Here is a 22,946-nt window from a genome sequence, read left to right on the forward strand (position 1 = left end):
TGGAATGGAAAACAAAATCAACATCCAGGCGCGTTGATAATAAAATATCGTTCCGGCCGCAGTTATATAGGTAATCAAAATATTATAAATTACAATAATATGCGTCGGATAATGTTTTCAACAAAAATAAATTGTAGGGTAGTTTTCTGTATACAGGTACCTATATTGTGTTGAATTATCTCTGACGAGTTTAAAATAGCCAAAAGCGCAAAAAGACAAATATTAACGACTCATTATTATTACTCATCAGCGCACTCAACGTCTATGCGATCATAGGTAGATATAGTAGTGTAGTAAGTACCACGGATAAATTATACTCATACTTACACAGAATAGTAAAAACAATGCGATAAAAAAACACCGTTAAAAAGTGTTTTCTATTAAATAATAATATTATATTCACCAAGGACAAGAAATTGTGATATATAGGTAAATTATAGGTAAAAGCTGGAATTACCTCTCAGCAAACATGGGCAGCAGTACTCGGGAATTGGATTAACTTGGATTTTTTCGGTTTCGGATCCAATTTGGTTCTTTGAAAAACAAATTTGGTTCCAGTTCTTAACACTATAGAATAAAGGTTAAGAAAAATGTGTGTATATAGGTATATAATATGTAATATTTTTTAAAAATTTGTTATCAACACGTCTATAATCTATATTTTATTTTAATAATACCCATATGATGAGTTTATGTCTTCCAAAAACATTTCACATATCATACCTATTATATTGTATAGCAGTTTATTAATATTATTTACTATAGTTGGCCAGTGTGAAGTATACTGCGTACAATTACAGAGGCGTGATAAATGGCATAGCTGGTAATATGACTTATAGTATGTTCGTGAGCATAGGCGTGCGCACGGGTAAGGCTGATTGAGCTTTAGCCCCACCTGAGATTTTTTTATACATGGGTGGTACCTTATGGAGATAATATGACTAAAAGTAGATATAGCCCTTTTAGTTTTTAAACGTTTGTGTTTACCCGAGAGACTATAATATACAGAGCGATTCATTTAAAATTGAACTCTCATTATTTCAAAAAGTGTACCTAATTGTTTTTGAAAATATATTTTTACATAGTTTCAAGTCGTTTACAAAACAACTTTGTTATTAAAAAATTATATTTTTAAATATTTTTTATACTTCTAATTTTTTAATGACGATAAAGTTTTAATTGTATATTCCAAAGCAGAATTTTTTTTTAAGTATTTCGATACATAAAAATCGAAATTAGTGCGAGTAGTTTATGTGTTATAAATTATAATAGTTATAACTTATAATTATTTAAAGTTTAGATGAGTGATGCTTGTTTTATTAGATTATATTTGGTTAAAATTTTAAATCAATATTGATGAATTTTTTATGTGTGAAATAATGAAAACTGATTGTTTACATATTTTCCACAGTCACCAGCAAAAGAGTCACTTAAAAGTTTGTAGTAAAAGGGGGTGGGTGATCAGATTGAATTGAGCCATACCTGACTCAGAGGTCTGCACACGTCTGTGTTCGTGAGGTTTGTGAAAAAATATATTTTTTGTATGGCGTTCCGCAAACCATAGAGAGGTATACGTTCGATGTTTGATTACGTTATCGAATATCTGAAAATTAATTTGAAGAAGGGATTATTTTTATCGTCTTGTAGTCGTTTTTGGTTGTTATATTAGAAAAAATGTGTTTGCGAGTTGCTTATCCATTAATAGAGACTTTGGCCAATGGTGAATTTTTGTTTCATTCAAACGTAATTTTTAACGAAGTAGGGCATTTTAACGCAAAGTGATTGAGCGACGTCAAAAGACTAAAGGGGTTGGAATAACGCATCGTTTGGTGTTTGGATTATTCAATATGGTGCAGTATTCGTTGAGAAAAAGGGATGTTGACATCAGAAATAAAAAATATGATTTTAAATCGCCTCCGAATAGGGCACAAATCCAAATAGGGCAACAACACAGCCATCTCATGACCAGAAATTATTCCCCTTTACACGAATCATGCGTAGAGTGGATTACACGGTCAAACACATATTAATTGAATGACTAAAGTTCAAAGACTCGAAGACAAACACCACCAAGCACATCTACTAGGGAAATAAGCCTTACGACCCGACATTCAATAAAATAATATTAACATCATTAATAATTTCTTAATGGAAATCGAGTTACGTAATCTAATATAACTATATAAGCATAAACTTTTAATGTATAAGCTATATGTAAGTACGATGTAAATTAATAACTAATAGTCTAGTAACCGATGTAACTAAGATCAATAAAAATAAATGAATACCTATTATTAACTTATAAGTCAGTATCGACGTACAGGTACAACATATTATAAGCTGAACAATATGGCTTATAGTTATACCTAGTGCTTATACCATATATATATACGGGTGTGGATTGTTGGTCTTTTATAATAGAGTTTTTTTTACCGAGGTAAGTAGGTAGGTACCAAAAATCTTCCTGAAAAAATTATATATTTTAATATTTTATTATGATAAGTTTTTTTCATCAATAACATACATAACGTTGGTTAAATGAAAGAGATCGTTCAACTAATTTCAAATATTGTAAAATCATTTTAGACTGTGCGCAGTGCACCTGTCACAAACTGTTCTTGTGAATGATCAATGATACTTTTCAAGTGAATTGTGAAGACAAGGTATGGTCTACAATTAATCAAGAACGAATGGATGCACTGTTATACCTAAATACCTATTTGTTGAACGGAAATAGTCGATAGTTCAGTAAATTATTATGAAGTGCCTAATTGAAGATCTTAAAATACATAGCTACAGAATGAAGATGAATACTTTAATGTTTAAATACCTAATAATTATTTATTCATTTATATATTAATAATTACAATTGTTGTAATAACTAATATTTCACATAATTTTTGTTTTTTTTTTTTTTTTATTGATCGTGAAGCCCGGCAACTATGGCCATTAGCTGTTTGTTTTTTTTTTTTTTTGTTTGTATAGGGGAGGGAACTGTAGGTGTAACACGTGTGTGTAGTTTTGGCAGATTTTTTAGTGGGCACCCGTAGGTATCTGCCATGCCCGGGTGGGGGATGGCGGCACTTGTTCTCCGGACACCGTGACTTGCCCGAAGAAAAATGCCGCCCGCGGCCAAGGTATCGAACTCGGGCCGGCTGCGTCGCAGCCGACGCCTTAGTCCGCTCGGCCACTCCGTCCCCCAATTTTTGTTTACCAGTACATTAAAATATATTTCAATTTTCTATTTAGGTATATGTATATTGTTTGTAAATGTTTTTTGGACTGTGCGATGAGGGGGTGGGTGGTAAAAAAATGGTAGCTATAATATCTGCATAATATGTCTGCAAATGGCTTATATCGATGACAGCGCGTGCATATTATGTGAATTATATAGGTATACCTATTTAATGATAACTGATAAGTTAAGATGAAAACGTACGTCAATAATACTTAAAATTTAAAATACTAACCACACATACATATATGTGTATGTGCCTGTATGCTATATTATATTTAATATTCCTTGGAAATTAAATGAACATTATTAATATTTGTAATTAAATTAAAAATGTTAACTCGCGCGCACGGAATACGAATAATAAGCGTATAAGTACCTACTATACAGTGTAATAGATCGGCATAGGTACTCGTATAACATAATATGGTTAAATGGTTTATTATATATTGCATACGATATTGTGAAGGCTGAGCCTGACGTTCATAAATGAAAAAAAAGTTTTAAGTTTAGGTCGTAAAATATTACAAGATAGTCGGCCGGCTACTGCAGTTTATGGTTACAGTACTTACACTAAATATATAACTTTATATAGGTAGGTACTGAAATTGCGAGGCCCCGTACAATATAATATTTGTATAATTCTATATTATAATGCTGATATAATATCGTTCAAACGGTACCTATAAGTAAACATGTTTGGTAATAATTATAGTAGGCAGGTACCTATATATTATTATGAACAATGAACATAATAATAGTATGTAGATAGTATAGACACTTACCTACAACCTACTTGATTAAAATCACTACGATGTTTGCTACACTTCAATAGAAAAATAATCTAATAATATCAGATTATATATTTATAATATGACGTATATACCCGCGGTATAGTATATCTACCAGGTCGTATACCCGTACGACTACGACCCCGTAAGATCGTTCGCTTATAATACTTAAATTTATTTAAACAGCAAAACATTAGACTATGACTGCCCCCCTGACTAACCCCCCCCCCCCCTCCACAAACATTTCTTAATTTTTTTTAAGACTTATTTCATATTATTATAATATGGCTTCAGGCACTCGCCCCCCCCCCCCCCAAATCTCAAACACTATATTTGCTCTTATGCACATCATATCAAAACTCCGTCAAGCAGTTGTAGTTATATTTTCAAAGGTATTATACGACACGTTCCGAGAAGAAAACCACAACTTTGACGTGTTAAAAATGTTTGACCGCCATCGCTAGCTGCTTATAATATACCTAATTGGGTAACGACATTATACGAAAAGGGTCGTTTTTAGTGTGCATGCGTGCGCGTTTGGTATTGCATGGGACTTTGGGGGAAATACATTATAATTCCATAATTTATTAAATAATAGTATACACGCATATCTATATGCACACATTATACATGTACGCGTGTACACGAATGCGGACTTAAGTCACGGCCGAAAGTATGGCAGGAACGCGCGGGGGGGGGGGGTCAGGCTCTAATCGCGAGGGGAACCATTAACGAACGACCGTGATGGTAAACCGCATAACTCGTATAAGTTCACATAATACATAATACCGAATACTATTTATGACAATACGGCACAAACAATGGTAATAGTAGACGACATATTATAGCCCCCTGAAAATACTCTTATGAGCTATATTTGTATATTGCAATCCTATAGATGTATAGAGCACGTTCATAACCGGTTCGGGGGGCTTGCACGTGTCGCGATTTTTGATACTATATAGTTGTCCCGTATTGTCATATTATTTAGTATTTGATAATATATTATATACGATATATAGGTAGTAGGTACCTACGCTCACGTCCGTATTAAAATTTAAACTACTCAATCGACAAGTATTGCTTAATTTTTGGCTTAGCTGTAAATTATTTTAAACTAGGATATATATTATATCTATTTGATTTCTTATGGTAGGTGAATTTAAAAGAAAATTGTTATTTGTAAATTTGTTATTATTACTTTGAAAACAAAATAACTAGGTATAGAGTTGTTATTATAGTAGGTAAATAAAAAATTACGTAAATAATTATTGTTATTTAATAATTTGTAACTATCGAAGAAGAAAAATCTAAATTCAACAAATTAATAAAATATAAAGTTTTCACACAATTTTATAAGGTAATATTTTCTGTGATCACGTCATTTTAAAATTAAGTTACAAATATTATTATTCAGTTGAAATTGCTAAAAATAGCGAAACTCAATAAAATAATATTATTTTACCTACAGTACCTACTTACTACTGCAGGGTACTAAAATAAAAATAAAAAACGGGTAAGCGGAAGTCGCTCTACAGTAGTATACAATTGGGTCACTGTAATTTATGGTGTTAAATTTTAATTCAATTATATAAATATAAAATCATAGTAAACGAAAAACAATTCTGAGCCAAGACAATCTGTTTGCCTATAATATTACTAAATAGTAAATACTAAGTATATTTGATGATATAATTATTGTGATTAAAGTAATTTATTTTACTATTAGGCATTAGTAAAACAGTAGGTTAAATTCATTTTTGGCAAAAAATGTTATTGTCGTGTAGGTATATAGAATATAATAATATACTCTTTCGTAATTTCATGTACCCACGAATAATATTTTTAAATTAAGTACACACGACCATAGCAACTTATGCAGATGATACTCTCCAGCTATACTCTCCTCCAATTCAGACCCCATTCTATCTTCAAACTATCTCCAAAATCACCTCAATTTAATAAACGCCTGGGCAACCAATTGGAGAATTTTAATAAATCCCGATAAATCTTTCCATGTGCTATTTACACTGCGAAAAAACAACCTCCCCTCCCTTCAACTTCAAGGAGTCGAAATTCCTACATCGAATCAGGTAAAATATCTGGGAATATTATTAGACAAAAGATTAACATGGGGACCGCATTTAAAGTCCAAACGTAAAATCCTTAACAACCGCCTTCATCTACTTAGGCCAATTCTCAACTCCAAACTATCAATACATACAAAGTCCACACTGTACAAATCTCTCCTCAGACCCATCTGGGCGTATGGTATGCAAATCTGGGGGTGTGCCAAACCTTCGCAAATCCGCACTATCCAAGCTTCCCAGTCCATCACTCTCCAGCTAATAGCTTCGGCACCTTGGTATGTAACAAATGAAACCTTACACAAAGATCTAAAAATTCCAACAGTTGACCAACTAGCTAAATTGTACTATAAAATATTTTACTCTAAACTGCAACACCATCCCAATCCTTTAGTCACTCACCTAGCATCACGTACTCTTCCTGACAACCCACCGCGCCGACTCAAAAGAAATTGGTGTCGTGACCCATTAAATTAATGTAGGTATATAAAAACAAAAAATTAAATTACTGGAGGGTACCATCGCTGGATGATTTCCCTCATCTTGTGTTTCATGTGTTATTATTTTGTATGTATATAGTGTTATGTCAGTCAACCGTAATAACTGTCGCATATATAAACCTTATTATTAGATTGATTACTTTTATAATTGTACCTACGTACATTTATAATATTATGCAGCCAAATATAATATATATACAGCCATACAGGCATTATTATAGTTGTGAGAGTACATAATTTCTTCAATATTCATAATCAATTAAAATTAACTAACAATTTGTACTTGTTATTTGCATTATATAATATTATGACTACATTATATTAAAATATATCTAGTCAGTAGTCATACATTGGAAATAATTGAAAATAATTTGTAGTTTTAGTTATATTAAAGAAATTGTGCGCTTTAATTTTTAGATAAATTTATTTCATACACTTATTTACTTACCGTGAAATAGCCAGAGTTTAAATGAAATATATCAATAGCCCTAATTTATGTAAATTAAATCTAAATAGAAAGACTATAATTAGTGTTTTTATGTTTTATACTGGTAATGGGATATTTTTTTATTGTTTAGATATTTAATTAAAGTGCATTTTTCTGTTTTAGAAAATGTTTGGTTGTATTACGGTATACTTAAATTAATAAAGAGTGGCATTCAAATTTTGCACTATTTTAATTAGTACTATTTTACAAGATAGTATATAGTTTATAGGTAAATTGTAAATATGAAAATAATGTTAACAATAATGAATTAGATATTATAGGAATGATGACTTCAACGTTTATTTATCAATGTTAAAAGTATTAAAATAATTGTTGTCATAATTTTTCATAAACAATAATAAAAATAATCATATAAAATAATAGTAATAATAAAAAATAATCGAAAACAGTTACAAAAGAAAAAAATAGTTAGAATTCACAAATGCAAAAATAAAATGACTAAAGATGCGAGTTACATACTTTTGTTATTTACAGAAGTTCACTAATAAATACAGTCATCTGATGATTACAGTGCCTCTAATAAACAAGAGGTTATAAACAACCACACAGTTTTACAATATTATTGCTTCCGAGTAATAATCAATAAAATAACATACTGATTTACACAATTTATCTTAATAGGTATGTTAACTTACTTTTGGATCAAAAAAATGAATGGTCTTAATACAGATCAAATAAAAAATTACATACTATGCATTGTTTAACATAAAATATACACTTACTAAACATTTTAAAATAAACTCGTATCAGTGGGCGTATAACTAATGTTATGATATTGTACAAGAGTTCCTTGTAATGTACGATGTTGAAATGCTCAATGGTGTATTTTTCAAATGATGATGATGCGATAGAGAATGTGCAGGGTGACCATGTTGTCGTAATACACCCGTATTGTTGGAAGGCAATTTAATTTTTTTGGACGCCGAATTACGTGGTAATGACATAGATAAAGTTGAGAAACTAGTCAATGCATATGACTTTAAGTGTGACTTAATTGTTACAGGTAGAGGCAACTGGTTTATACCATACTGGGTAGTCCTTGCTACAATAGCTCGGCAACATAACTCTTGGAGGCTTAACACTAAAGTTAAAACAAAACAAATAAGTGATTTTAAAATTCAAAACAACATAATTTTGATATATAGTATTTTCAATATTAAAACAAAATATACCTTTGTTTGATCGCAAAAGTCTTTCCATTCCATTTCTATGTAATGCTCGCCTTGCTAATTCACTAAAACTTTCTCTGATGTTGAAGTCACAGAGTGGACTGACTTCAAACAAAGTCATATGATGTTTTGAGGCATAGGATTCTGCTTCTTTGACACTGACTTGTCTTTTAAATGCCAAATGCAAGCGATTGCCCACTAAGACTTTTGGAACTCCAGGTGCATGCTATACAAATGAAAGATTATTAAAATTATAAATTCCATTGAATGTATACTGTATAATAACAATTAAGTATATAATCTAGTATCTGATTTAAATTATTTATACCAATACTGTTTGACAATATTATTATCCATCTCATTATAACTTAGATTCATTATTATTATTATGTATTATGTATTATATATTATATTATTATCTTTATTCTGTAAGCTATTGTTGAGCTATATTTTATCATTTAACTCTTAAGCTGTAATAACTTTTTGTTTGTATACACATTATCGTTGAACTATCATAGTCTTGATACTAGAAGTTAATAAAAAATATTCTATAATCTACTTAATTTGTTTATTTGTTAATTCGGCACTTAATATTGTATTATATTACAGATATATGAATCACTTTAAATTCTTAATTGTTATTGTAGATGATTTTTCAGTTTATCTTGATAGTATTCATTTCTAAGTTACTAGCATCAAAAGTTCAATTATGCATGTTAATATATTATATAATTTATTTAGTTCTCATTATTATTAATAATACTATACCTACTGTTTTTGAAAAATACCTACGATAAAACTAATTCCAACACTAGGCGAGTCTTATCATATTTTAATTAATGTTACTTATACACCTTTTTAAACATAGTTAATTATGACTGTGATTGTACTTTAATTAGATAAGTGAACGATTTAATAAATAGAATTTGTTGTTATACTATTGCTTATAGAACTATTATGTAGGTATATTACATGAGATAAACATGTTTTTTTTTTTTTATTATAGGTATTCAAAAATATTTAAATTTATAACTAAATGTTTTTATGGTACATGATCTAATATACTAAATATTTTATTTTTTTAATCATAATACTTATTAGGCAAACTGTTAGGTACAATAGTAGAACAATAAGCTTAATTGGTAATAATATTAATACACACAGGAAACACAGAGTGAAGAGACCTCCCAGAGGAGGTACTTTGTCAATAGATAATTATAGCTAACTCATAGGCACTTACTTTTACATTTTTTTTTTTACTTAATAGCTAATGAATTATATAGTTATGTGAGCAGGTTACAACACCACTGTCTTTTTAATCTCTTTTGTGGATTACCAGGTATTGATATGTATCGAGTAGAGAAATAAGTGAATTGGGATGACAATATAATCAGTTATTGAAGCGTTTGTAAAGTAGTTAGGCTAATTCTGTGACTAGATATATTTGAATCTGAGTGGAGGGATTTATTTGATACATCGAATGGAGCTTTTGAAATGGTATTAAGAATTTTCGACTGAAGTTTTTGGATACGGTTGGTATTGAAATTTCTAGTCTTAGTATACTAAATATAATAGTGTAAATTTAAAAAAAAATCAAATTTAGGAATCTCAACATGTTCCTTATTGAAATATAATAGAAAATATTTAATTGAATTACCAAGATTATTAAAAATCTAAAATACTATACTAAAGAATGATCCAAGGAATGATCTTAATATAAATTTATTCCAACTTTAGAGTGTAGATTATAAGTAAGGATACATTTTTCAAAGATACTTTTTATTTTAAATCTTAAAAGGTTAATCAAACTATACAAATAGTTTTAGTATAAAAATAAAAATATTAATATTTGAAAACACTTTTTCAAGGTGAAAATAAATTAATATATATGTATAGTTAAGTTAACAGGTACTATCTTTATTAAATTTAAATGAAAAAATGTTTATTATATTAATTCAAAATAGTAATATACCTAGGTAGGTACCTAATTAAAACCAACACTTTAATGTGTAAAATACAAAATAAAATATTAATAGTTGGTGCTTTTTGGAAATACGTGCTGGTATAAATATTGATCCCCCTCCCCGAAAAATGTGTAGGCACGCACCTGAAGTTACCTATGCGGCTATGCACTTGAAGCACATTTAAGAGTGTAAAATTATAAATAAATTGTAATGAATTTGAAATGCCGAGTAATCCTAATTACATATAGTATCATCTGTATAACACACAAGTCCATCAGCAGTTTTTTTTAAAGCTCTTAGAAGTTGTCCTAAAGGCTAAAATGGGGCATAAGGGTTAAATGGCACCATTTCCCCCCTCTTCAGAATGGCCCTACCTATAACTATTACATTTTAATAGTATCTTACGACAATATTATGATTTAACAAATGTTAGGGGATTAGGTACCTACCTACACGTAAATATATTAATTTTGAATTATGATTTATTATTAGTTATTAGTTAGGTATTAGGTACCTATTACAAATAAATTACCATACATACCTCTTCAACTTCTTTTAACCATCTGTCTAACCCATCAAATGACCATTTATTAGTTATGTCATAAACTAACAAAACACCTTGTGCTCCTCTTGAATAAGATCTGATTATGGTGCATAAACGCCCTTGACCTGATGCATCCCACAGTTGCAATTTTACTCGTTTACCATCCAAGAGTATAATTGTAGTTTTGTATGCTGTAAACAGAACAATTGAACTTAATAATTAATGACTCTCTTACTTCCTTAAAATCTAGATTGTGAAAACAAAATTAACATACTGAATATACTGTTACTGACTAGTTTACATGTTTTAATTTTATATTTTACCGAAATTTAACACTGGTATTACAGACTAATGACTATTAGACTATAATTTGTTATATCAGTAGCACACTAAGTACGTAGGTACCTACATCAGTAATACTCTATAATTGTAGGGTATTCTAAGTTTTCAATATTATAATTTTAGTCATTATGGCACTAAAAAGTGATAAGTTTTCTAAAACTTGTATTTTTATGATAAGAGGTAGAAATTTATGCGATACATAATATTTTTGATAACTTAAAAAAATAATAATTTTATAATTTATAATTTATTTAACAATAAATACAATTTCGAACAATATTTTTATTATTTTTGCATGGTAAAATGGGTGTATAAAATAATGTGCCGTTACTCTATTTTTTAATACATAGGTACGTAATATGACTCCATAATATTTTTGGTGTCTCGGATTTGTTTGATGAAATTATGGTAACCCTATATTATCTTATCTTGAAAAATTTAATTTTCATAGGGACCTACATAAGTTTAAAGTTTTGTAGTTTTATACAAGTTACATGTTTAGACATACCTACAAGTCGTTAATACAATAAAAACAAATAAAATAAAAGTTTGGATTGACTTTTATATTATTTTAGATATTTAGGTACTGGAGTACCTACCTAGTATTTTAAATTAAATTATTACGAATAGAATGTGTTACAATCTGGTTTATGTTAACAAAATAACTAGGTACCTATCGGTAATTCGGTAGGCACAATAAATGTACCTAAAGATATTATCAAAAATATGTTAATAGGGAAGATTATATTATACGGTTAGAAACAACCCTTTTTTAATCAAAAATTTATATTATCAAGCCCGGATTAAGGGGGGGGGGTCAAGGTGGGGCCATGGCCCCTGGACCTCAATAGAATTTATTTAGAGACCTCAGATTTGTCCACTACTTTTTTCGTTATAGGCTATAACATACCATAAGTCACCTTAAAAAATCGATGATTATTTAACGAGAAAAAAGCTTGTAAATTATAATTTATAAATAAAGTGATACATTATTCATTATTTATTGCTATGTACCTAATACCTATATATATTTATTATAACAGGTACCTAATATTAAATAATATATGGATTATTATTTTTTTTTGTCATACAGGGGCCTCATTTAAAACTTTGGCCCCTGGGCCTCCTCAAAATGTCTTAAACCGGGTTTGTATAATATATTATGTATAACGATTTGGACACCACCGTTAGAAATAGGTACACATCATTACCACTTCCGCTGCAATATGGTGACTCGGATGATCCGTCCTCCAGATCGTTGAGCATCTCTTGTTTACCCACATCACTGTCGCCGACCAAGAGGAACTTCAGCAGGTAATCGTACTCTTTCTGCTGCGGACAACCGTCGGTGTCAAGCGACATGCCAATTTCGGTGAGTCGCGTACCCGTCAAGTCGTCATCGGCAGCGGTGGACGTTTCTCGCGGACGGGATCCCGGGTCCTTCGGTCAGGACGACGAGCACGTGAGGGCGGGCAGACGGACGACGATGAAAACTGGATCGAACACACGCGGCGTATCGCTTTTCGGCGGACCAGAGATACGAACACGACTGGCTGAAATGCTGAATATCGCGCAGGACCACGCACAGGAAACACACCGAACAACGAGACGGTAATGTTGTCAGTTGTCAAAAACACATACCTTTTGTTATCCGCACTTCGTACATCATCAGCAGCCAGCCTGCAGTGAGCAGCAGCAGTTCACCAGCATAGACAACACACCGTGATAACACTAATCGATCCGTTTTGTGACCAGCTGGTTGTGCGTTCGCGGCGCCGCGCCGCAAAGACGTTGTGAAACCCCGCGAACGGCAAACGAAAACCCGACAAACCGTTCTCAGTTCTCACGGTTCGAAATAAAAATACGGATTGGCGACTGCCGTGTTTGTTTTTTATACGTTCTCCGCGCACTAGTGTCGCAATATTCTTTGGACATACTTTTTTGATTTTTAGACATTTCTATTGCTCCGATTTGGAGAACGTAAGTAAACATTTCAACTCGAACCGTAAAGACTAACCGCCAGTACATAAAGGACCGTACATAAAAAATGGTAAATTGTCCAGGGGATCGTTTTTTATGATCAATAGCTTGTATGTTATAATAATTAGTAAGTTATCTTCAGCTACAAATAACTATATAAGTATAACAAAATATGTTATTCGAAAATTTTTTGGAAGCTTTGATGATGTCCTTTTTAGAAGCTTAAACTATTTAAACTTACCAGAAATAAATATACTATAAAAACAATAAATATTTAAGATACGGCCTTATCATACATTCATAGTTTTACTAACTAACCGTTTATATTTGACATTATCACATTTTTCTAATACCTAATTATTAATTACTGATGACAATAATATAATCATTATGACATTATTATTTATTATTGTATTTCATACATAATATAATTAAATTCTGAGTGAAGCGATCAATTTTTATTGATTTTTATTTGTGCTTATATGCAGTATACACGATAAGTAGTTGAAATCAAAATGTCCAGTAGTTTTCAAACCTGACGAGGAAAACAAATAAAAAAATAAGAAAAAACTGAAATATTTACACAAAACCAGTTTTTGACAAAATCATTTTTATTTTTTTGAGGTACCTACCTAACTAAAAGAATAACCTCGATAATAACCCGTAGATAGGTACATGACACTTTATTAAACTTAAATTATAAATCATTATCATTGGACGATATTTGGTAGTTTTCTATAAATATTTATATTGATTTAAACATTTTAATTGTGGTAATGCAAGTCACAAGAAGGCCGTATGCCATAAATCTAAGAAAAGAAATCTCCGAAATAAAAACCCCAAAAGCTATACCTAAAAGTTGGATACAGCTGTCAAAGATAATAATTAATAATAATAAAAAAAATTATAAAATTTGAATGATAATAAAATTATTAGATTATTATATTATTGATAAATAGGTACAATAGGCACATATAACATTATATTATATATGATATTGCTATATATAATATTATAATGTATATTTATATTATGTTTTAAATGAGTTAATATTTTAAAAATTAATCGTATTTCTGCTTATGAGTCCCAACATCTTAAATGATTTTTTAACTAAAGTATATGTAATATACTACAGCTATCAATTTTATACAGTGCCGCAACTAGGTTTTGTGGGGCTCTGATGCAACAAAATATTATGGGGCCCCTGTTACCTTAACTTGTACTCCAATATAATTAAAAAAATATTAGTGCCGCAACTAACCTTTGGTAGACCTCATACATCACACATCATATTTTAAATTTTTAAACACATCTCCAACAAGACATCAGTTGTCAGTAGTCAAGTAATCAAGTTAATTAAAAAGCAATTAATTTACTAAACAAAATCTAAGAGGTACCTATGTTAATTTTTCTCGATTTTAACATAATATTACATTAAAATTTAAATAACGAAAAATAAACTATATCAGCAAATATTATACAATGATTTTATTTTATTTTAAAAAGTTTTCTAGACTTAATATTTGCAGTCATTTAAACATTTTTCTAGATCAAGTTCATTTGTCTTTGATTTTTCAATATTAAGTATTCCTATGCCAGTTAATCTCTTTTGTGAAAGTTAAGTTCCGAAGATAGTTTGTCAACAGTTTTAATTTGGAAAATTACCTTTCGGCCGTAGTTAAAGTAACTGGGAGACTTAAATATATAATACAAACAGTAAAAAATTCTCTATTAATGGATGAAATCATTTTCAATAACAAAAAATGTCAATTTTTGAATTGTTTCAATAATTTGTTTTTCGAATAATATCAATCTGTTGACTGTTATAGAAGGTACGTTTTCTATTTGATTTTCGAATAATAACTTATTTAATTTTTCCTTTTGATGATGGGCCCCCCATTTAAACATAAAACCGGGCCAGGGAATGCAATGCATATCTTGTGTCCCCATAATTGTTGCGGCACTGATTTTATAATTATAAGTAAAAACATTATCTTGACGAGAAAAGTAATAACAGTAAAATTATTTATATATTTAGTGGGACTAGTGGGAGGTAATTGTTAGTAATTTGTTACGACTTCAAGTAACATATTTGTCTAGATTTTACTGTAAAATTAAAGTATCAGTTGGATACTTTTAATAGTTAAACATGTTAAATATTTATTTATTAGAATATAATTTTGTGTATGTCGTCTGATTGGAAACAGAATAACTATACTCGAATGATGTATACAAAATCGATATATTTATGAAAAGTTGTCCATTTCATGAAGTGGAAATGGTAAATAATAGGTATACTGTGTGTCCACAAAAACACTTACACAATAGTATAATATAATAATTATAATAATTATATTTATATTAATATTATAAATAATTAACTAATTTTTAATATAAAAAATTTAAATTCTTAATTAAAAAAAACAAAAATGTTACGCTCAGCAGATCACGTTAGTTTAAAAATTAAAGTGAATTGACACTCTTATAGCATTTAAAGATAAGATTATTATCTAGGCCCTAGGCAATATCATAGGCTTTTTATTATATTTTAATTTTAAAGTGAGATTATAGTATTTTAAGATGTACAATTTTAAATAAGTATTTACTTTGGGGATTTTTTTCCGATTACCTAAATCATTATGTGGTTTTATCGATGACTTTATCGAGAAATATTTATTATTTATTATTCTTTTAGTGTAATTCATGATATACATGGCCCTCTTGTACCAGACAACCTAACCACAGACAGTGTTCGGACTTATCTAGATAATTATTTGGTCATCTTTTATCTTATCTAGATAAATAGTTACAAGGTATCTAAACGTTCATCTTAGATAATTTTTTTACTAATCTAAATAAATTCATCTAGATACATTTTTTATTGATAAAAATCGCGAAATTGTACAAACGCATTTTTAAATATTTATACAGATATTAAACAAAGTTTATGGTTTATAAATAATGCAATTATTTTTATTTATATCATTATTAATATTATGTTCCTAGTGCCCAACTAAAATATACCCAAATTTAAAACCATTTAAAAATAATTGTATCTTTTTTTTATCTAGATAAAAATAAAAATAAATACTTTTTTATCTAGATAAATCATAAATATGAGTTAAGTTATCTTTTATATCATTCTATCTAGATACATTTGAGTTGCATTATCTTTATCTTTATCTAGATAAAAAAAGTACTTATCTAATCCGAACACTGACCACAGAACCACGATGTAGATAATATGAAGGCCCAAAACTAGCCCATACCCGGCCCCCCGACAGTGGCTCGCTAATGACCATGGGGGGGGGGGGGGGGGGTCAAATTACGCCACTACTATTATAATGGCAATTGGCATTAATTATTCAGTATTTAGTATTCACTCTCAAACCGGTGAGGCAGTTACACAGATATAATATTTAAAAAAAATACATAAATATTATGAATATTTTTTATATATATTTTTGGGCGGCGACAACACCGAGTCTTAAATAGTCTTTGGAGTTTTGATAATTTATAACTTTTTGTTATTGATAAGACTACGGTACACCACTGTCTACACCAGTACGGCACAACTGGCAGTACCATTGTACCAGACACCAGTCTGTACCACTACAACTATCCGTGAAGTGCAGATTGGAGAATATTGAGATTTTATAGCTTATAGTAATAGAGCTACAGCTGCCGCCTGCTACTCGCCACTGGTTGTTGGTTGTTGTTGTTGTAGTAAATAATAATGAATATTATGAAAATGTCGTAACTTGTAAGAATTAGCTTGCCTTTACTGTCTATAGTACGAATGTTTTAGTACTTTTTTTTTATCATGTCATTGTAGATAATAGTAATAATAATAATAATAATAATAATAATAATAATATTATAATTTATATTATTTTACTATGACCGGCAGTGACCATTGCAGGCGTACGTGTCTCTACTGTTTAGTTCTAACCGTGGAGGGAGAAACGGTTTTATAAATAACGACGACCTTCGTTACCGAATGTGTGTCGCACGAGTCGTCGATACTCAGCAACAAATTTCATTATAATTTTAATTTAAATTATATTGAAACGTAAAACGCGACTGCCATTTTCTATACTCGTCCGATCTCCCGCGCCTGACCGAATCGCGTCGTCTCATTTATTGCCTTACTATTCCATCGCACAAACCACGTTCCTGAAAATAATTAATATCTATAGCCGTTGCGAAACATTATTCGAACATCGTAACAATAATAATATTGTAATATATCACCTCAACCAGCGACACCTACTACCACTGCCTACAGCCACCGTTCTGTGTCGAATAACAACTCAAAAATGTACCCGTTTGGGGACATTTACTAAGAAATGGACTGTAGTCAACTCCAGTACGACGACATAGACATCCAAATTCCAAGTCTGCGCATTATTATTTGTGATCACTGGTTTACGTAAAGGCTAAATTACGGATTTAGTGAGTACCTATCTATAATCTGTTCATACAAGTTATGTGTAAGGCGCCTACAGGTAGTTAATATTAGGTAGGTACAAGGGGTTTGTGAATAATAAGATGGCCACAAATTCCTGTTTTACATGTTTGTTTTCATCAAAGCGTACACAACTAATAAATATTTTTGAAATAAATAACCCTTGCTGTAAAAGCATATAACTTAAAATCGGGGTTTCCTTGAACCTTATCAATGTTCTAACGCTCTAAAGTAAATTTTTAATAAAGATTGGAAATTATGTAAAGGGTTTTTGAATGTTGGTTCTTAAAATGTTCTTTAAAAATCAGGAATGATAAAAATAAAAATATTTGGTTTACATACCTACGTATGTAGCGTATACTTATGTGACATACCTATTGACTATTATGTACCTGTGTATTTTAAGAAATACATTTTCTAGCTACTGTATTAAGATATTTGTATCTGTATTACATATTTGGAGGTCATTCATTGACATTTTTTGACTTTAATTGCATAGTGTTTACACTTAATGTTTAACTTTTAAAATATTTATTACTCAATCGTTAATCTTATGTTTATTTATAGTTAGTATGCAATCATTGCAAATGCAAAACCTAATTTTTTATATAGTTGTGACAAGGAACTTAATACCTATATATTTTAGCGTAGAATTTGAAATTTAACTTTACTATCTTAACCATTTTATCTACTTAGATATTATTTATATTATTTTCTGGGTTTACACTGTCAAGTTAAATAAATATCAATAAAGTCAATCAACTTAATGTCTGCATTAATTGTTTCAAGATACATAGGCACATGTTATATACATTTTAAATTCCCAGAATCAGATTTCAAACTGAGTTATTTTGTGTATTTTGATAATAACTTCAAGATAAATAATAAATATGCAATCAACAACAATTTTTATTTTTTACAATTACAAAATATCTAACTAGGTACCTACATAAACAACATTTATTACCTAATTTTAAGGAATATGTAAATTAAGGATTAACTTTTTCAAAAGAATAATTAAGTATTTATGCTGAGTTATGCCTAAATAAAAATAATATCAGCAAAAGTAAAGTGTTAGTAAGTAAGAAGTGTATCTGGTTGTGTAGTGTGTATCTACAGCCTATGCCCTATAATGTACTTATTACTTGTTATACCTACCTGTTATACATAAAACAAATTGACTGAAACTAAGTGTCTTCCATTAAAAATATATAAATCACTTCATATACAATTATATAAGTAGGTAATAAATAATTATATATAATATAGGTACATATTATATCTTATACAGTAGTTAGTATACTGTGTACACCATAAACTTTATACTCATAGACAGATCATTATTGTAGTTCCGGCATCCACGTATGATAGCGCTGATCAAGGTAGTACATCGTACACCGCACATGCACACTATATTATGATACAATAAACTGTGTATAACTGTGCATAATATATATATACATATCACTACTGTGACCGCACTACCCAATCTCGCCTATGAGTATAAGGTCTATGGTGTACACAAATATTTCCAATGGAAAGAACATCCATTTTTATTGAACACCCAAACGCTCCCACCTGTGTATATACTTCTGATCCTATAAAATTAATTTATATTTCTCTTATATTTTGTAGAAGAAAGATACAGAACGCTCTAGTCTCCATGAATTCGGTTTGGACGCAGTGTCCAGTGCTGTTGCCACAGCGATAGCACGATCAGTTGTTGCTCCATTTGATAGGGTTAAAATAATTTCTCAGGTAAGTTATCCTTTAATACATTTTTAATTCTAAGTTGTAAAACCTTTTCAGTATTATATAGATGTTTTTAATTTATTTAGGTTCATTATACATCTATTGTAAATGGTCAAAATAATCAACATTATCATCCAGGAATCTTAACAACGTTAAAACAAATTTATCACGAACAAGGTTTACGGGCACTATGGTTTGGAAATTTTACCAACATTTTGAGATTTGTTCCTTCTCAGGTATCTATAATATCTTAATATTCTAAACATTTATTTGAGCCTATTTAACTATTTTATAAATTCAATTAATATTTTGATTTTGTTATAATTGTTTTGATAGTTACAATGTTGTAAGGCACATGGCACAGGTATATTATGTAGTGGCTTAAATTTTTTTATCAAACTGTATAAATACGTTTATTGCTCTGATAATTTAACACGTTGAACACCAACGTCGATTTGGCATACGCACGCCAGTGGCCGACAACATTTGACCTGCAGGCGACCGTCGCCAATTGTAAAATTAGTAGATTTTACGGAATTGTCAATACGGTTATAAATGTTCTATAGAATTTTTGAATGTGTTCAGCTATAGCCACCAAAAAAGACTCAATACAAAATAGGTTACTCTATGTCAACAACGGATTGACACCGGCCATGGGCGCCCGCCTACTTGTGTCAACAACAGGTTGACATTGGCCACGGGCGCCCGTTTAGTCATGTCAACTACGGGTTGACGTTGACGTTTAACGTATTAAAAATTAAATTATTGCTGCCAATCAACATATTTAGTTAATGGCTAAAAGACTAATATGTTAAAACAAAAGGAACAATATCATTACTGTAATTATTTTAGAAAACTATTGCTACATTACTTAAATTATAGTTCAGCTGACAAAAAGTGAGAAGTGATTGCATCTATCAGACGTTTTTAAACAGTAATACTCCAACAGCTAAAAAATTATGTATAATAAGTAAAAAATATAAAAGTGTTCACAAAATGCAATGAATAGTTATTGAATTACCATACTCCAAATTGATATTTAAAACGCCTGCAAATTGACACTTAGAATATGTACTCTCTCCCAAACGTACAACCCCCGAATCTAGTAAAAACAGCCGGTGGGTACATTCATTGTTTGTATCATAAATTATTTGATTTACATTTTATTACTGCCTAAGACATTTTGGAATACAGACATTCTATAACTATGATTTAATAATATTTGTATGGATATTTATTTTTTGATTAAATAATATCAATTTCAATATAAATCACCTTGGTGAAATTATTGTATGTATAGGATTACATTTTACTATTCTTCAACAAGTGAAGTTCTATTTACAATGGTTAAATTAATGTCCTGTAGGTTTTAAAGTAGCTATAGCATTGCTTTCATTAAATATGCTTGTAGCTGTCAATATGTCTATAACATTTTTTTTTTATTCTCTTGAAAATAAAATATTTATACTTTTATATTAATTTAATTTAATAAACAATTTTTTTTATATAATATAACTTATTTGTTAATAAATTTATTAATTTTGTATGTATTTTTATTTCAACAGGCAACCATGTTTGGACTTAACACATTTTACCTAAAATTTTTTTTGAGCAATATTAAACATAAAGATGATGGATGGAGCCATACTACTTTGAGTCTAATATCTGGCGGATTATCCGGTGCAACCACATTATGCATGTTCTATCCACTTCTTTTCTGTCAAACTCATTTAGCTGCCCATGTTGGACCCTTGGTTGACCGTGAATATACTGGATTACTGGATTGTATACAAAAAACTGTTCATACAAATGGTGTTCGAGCTTTGTATACTGGTAATTAACCTTAATAATTAATTGTATTAGATTTACTTTGATATGTACACATAAATTATAATAATAACTTTCATGTACAGGATTTGCTATTGCAGCCAATGGAATGGTCATAAACAAGGCTATTTACTTTGGAGCGTATTATAGTTTTAACAAAACTATTCTAGATCATAGTAATAGTCTAGTTTCTATTGACGAAAAAGATACAAAGTTACCATTTTGGATACGTTTTGGAACCGCACAGGTTGGATATTCATTATAAAATTAATTTTAAATGTGTTAATATTATATTAGTCAAAATTGTTTATTTAATTTATGTAGGTTTCCACTTACTTGTCACAACTATTCAGCTATCCTCTTGACACAATTGGCAGAATGTTGATTGTTCAAACCGCACAAGAAGAAAAATTATATCTAAATGCCAGAGACTGTTTTACTAAACTATGGAAATCTCAGGGTATATCAGGCTTGTATCGAGGAATGTTGCCTAATATGATTCGATCAAGTGGTTCAGCTCTAATTCTTGTGCTGCACGATGAATTCAAATGGATACTGAGTAAAATGGGTTTATTCGGAGGAGAAATTCAAGATGATTAAACGATAATGTCCTTCCTTCAACCTACTACTTTTTCATGCAAATATATTTTTTAAAAAAACTTAAAAATTGTATAATGTTTAATTTTTAGTTGACGCCATGCGATTCTAGTCAAGTATTCTTAACCTTGTTAGTATCTGCGACCAATTATTTGTGAATATCATGTACCATTTAAATACTTGTTATGGATATTAAATTAATAATTGATTTTCTATATGATTCAATTGTTAACATTTTTACCTAAAATTATTTTTCCTTAAAAGTTGAAACTAATAATTGGTTTTTAAAATCAAATATAGATCATAAATACTATTATAATATAATAAACAATATCTTTCAATGATAAAAACAATAATGTTGAGTGTTAATTGCTATTGATCTATTTATTATTCGGTAAATTCCTTATCCCACTGACTAACAATGCAATAAATTATAAACACAATAAAATTAGATTTTTCTAAATAATTTTAATTTTTAGTTACTTAACTGATGAAAAAAATAATTCACTTAAGTAGTTTCAATTTCATTTTTATTTGTTATAAACTTATGAATATATATTTAAATGAACACATAGTTAGAATTTTGGTTAAAATTTAAAAATTGTTTGTATTATTATGATTTATTTGATGATTAATTAATTTCTTGTAGTGACTTAAATAAAATGTGCTTATCTATGTTCAAACTTTTTTTAAATGGTTGGTTGAAACATTATTTCTTTACAATGTAAAGCTAAACCATACAATATGATTCAATTAAAATTCATCATTCTGATTTGTATTATTACTTTTTAATTTTTATTATAGTAATAAAAATTCAAATTTAATTAAGTTCAAATGAAATTTTGAAACTGGATAAGTGAAAAAAAAACACAAAATATTATGTGAACTATGCCTTAAATTAATTTTAAGTTATATTTTTCCTTTACTTCAAAATACTTAATATCACATATTTTACTTTTTTATGTTTGAATTGACGAATTAAATATTTTTTTTAACAACTAACAATGGTTCCATCTTAAAAGATGAGTTTTTTCTCACAAATAGTGTACCTATTGAGGACGTAGGTAGGTATGTTCTAAACTATATAATATTTTGTTCCAGATTTTGATTCATATATCAAATGGTTTATATAAAATTTAAATATTCCATATCCCAGCCTTGAGCAATTGTTTGAAGGAAACA

At 29.5% G+C, this 22,946-nt stretch overlaps 2 protein-coding genes across 3 annotated transcripts; one reads left to right on the forward strand and one right to left on the reverse strand.

Annotated features, from left to right (window-relative positions):
* Window positions 1-7,368: 7,368 nt before the first annotated feature.
* LOC132951461 (ras-related protein Rab-40C) lies at window positions 7,369-12,853 on the reverse strand. The gene is made up of 4 exons (XM_061023284.1): window positions 12,352-12,853; window positions 10,796-10,989; window positions 8,294-8,516; window positions 7,369-8,202 (listed from the first exon to the last, which is right to left on the reverse strand). Exons 1-4 carry the CDS (start codon window positions 12,500-12,502, stop codon window positions 7,889-7,891), a joined length of 882 nt encoding a protein of 293 aa, XP_060879267.1. The 5' UTR covers window positions 12,503-12,853; the 3' UTR covers window positions 7,369-7,888.
* A 3,867-nt stretch (window positions 12,854-16,720) lies between these two features.
* LOC132951462 (ADP/ATP translocase 4-like) lies at window positions 16,721-21,984 on the forward strand. Of its 2 annotated transcripts, XM_061023286.1 has the most exons (7): window positions 16,724-16,883; window positions 17,031-17,575; window positions 19,224-19,346; window positions 19,427-19,576; window positions 20,906-21,173; window positions 21,254-21,414; window positions 21,492-21,984. In XM_061023286.1, the coding sequence occupies exons 5-7, from the start codon at window positions 20,912-20,914 to the stop codon at window positions 21,765-21,767; spliced, it is 699 nt and encodes a 232-aa protein (XP_060879269.1). In that variant the 5' UTR covers window positions 16,724-16,883; window positions 17,031-17,575; window positions 19,224-19,346; window positions 19,427-19,576; window positions 20,906-20,911; the 3' UTR covers window positions 21,768-21,984. The 2 variants fall into 2 exon arrangements, with proteins under 2 accessions (XP_060879268.1, XP_060879269.1); XM_061023285.1 differs by having other exon boundaries at window positions 16,721-17,575.
* The last annotated feature ends 962 nt before the right edge of the window (window positions 21,985-22,946 follow it).

The sequence above is a fragment of the Metopolophium dirhodum genome, chromosome 8 (genome assembly GCF_019925205.1).
Source record: "Metopolophium dirhodum isolate CAU chromosome 8, ASM1992520v1, whole genome shotgun sequence".
Taxonomy (NCBI): Eukaryota; Metazoa; Arthropoda; class Insecta; order Hemiptera; family Aphididae; genus Metopolophium; species Metopolophium dirhodum.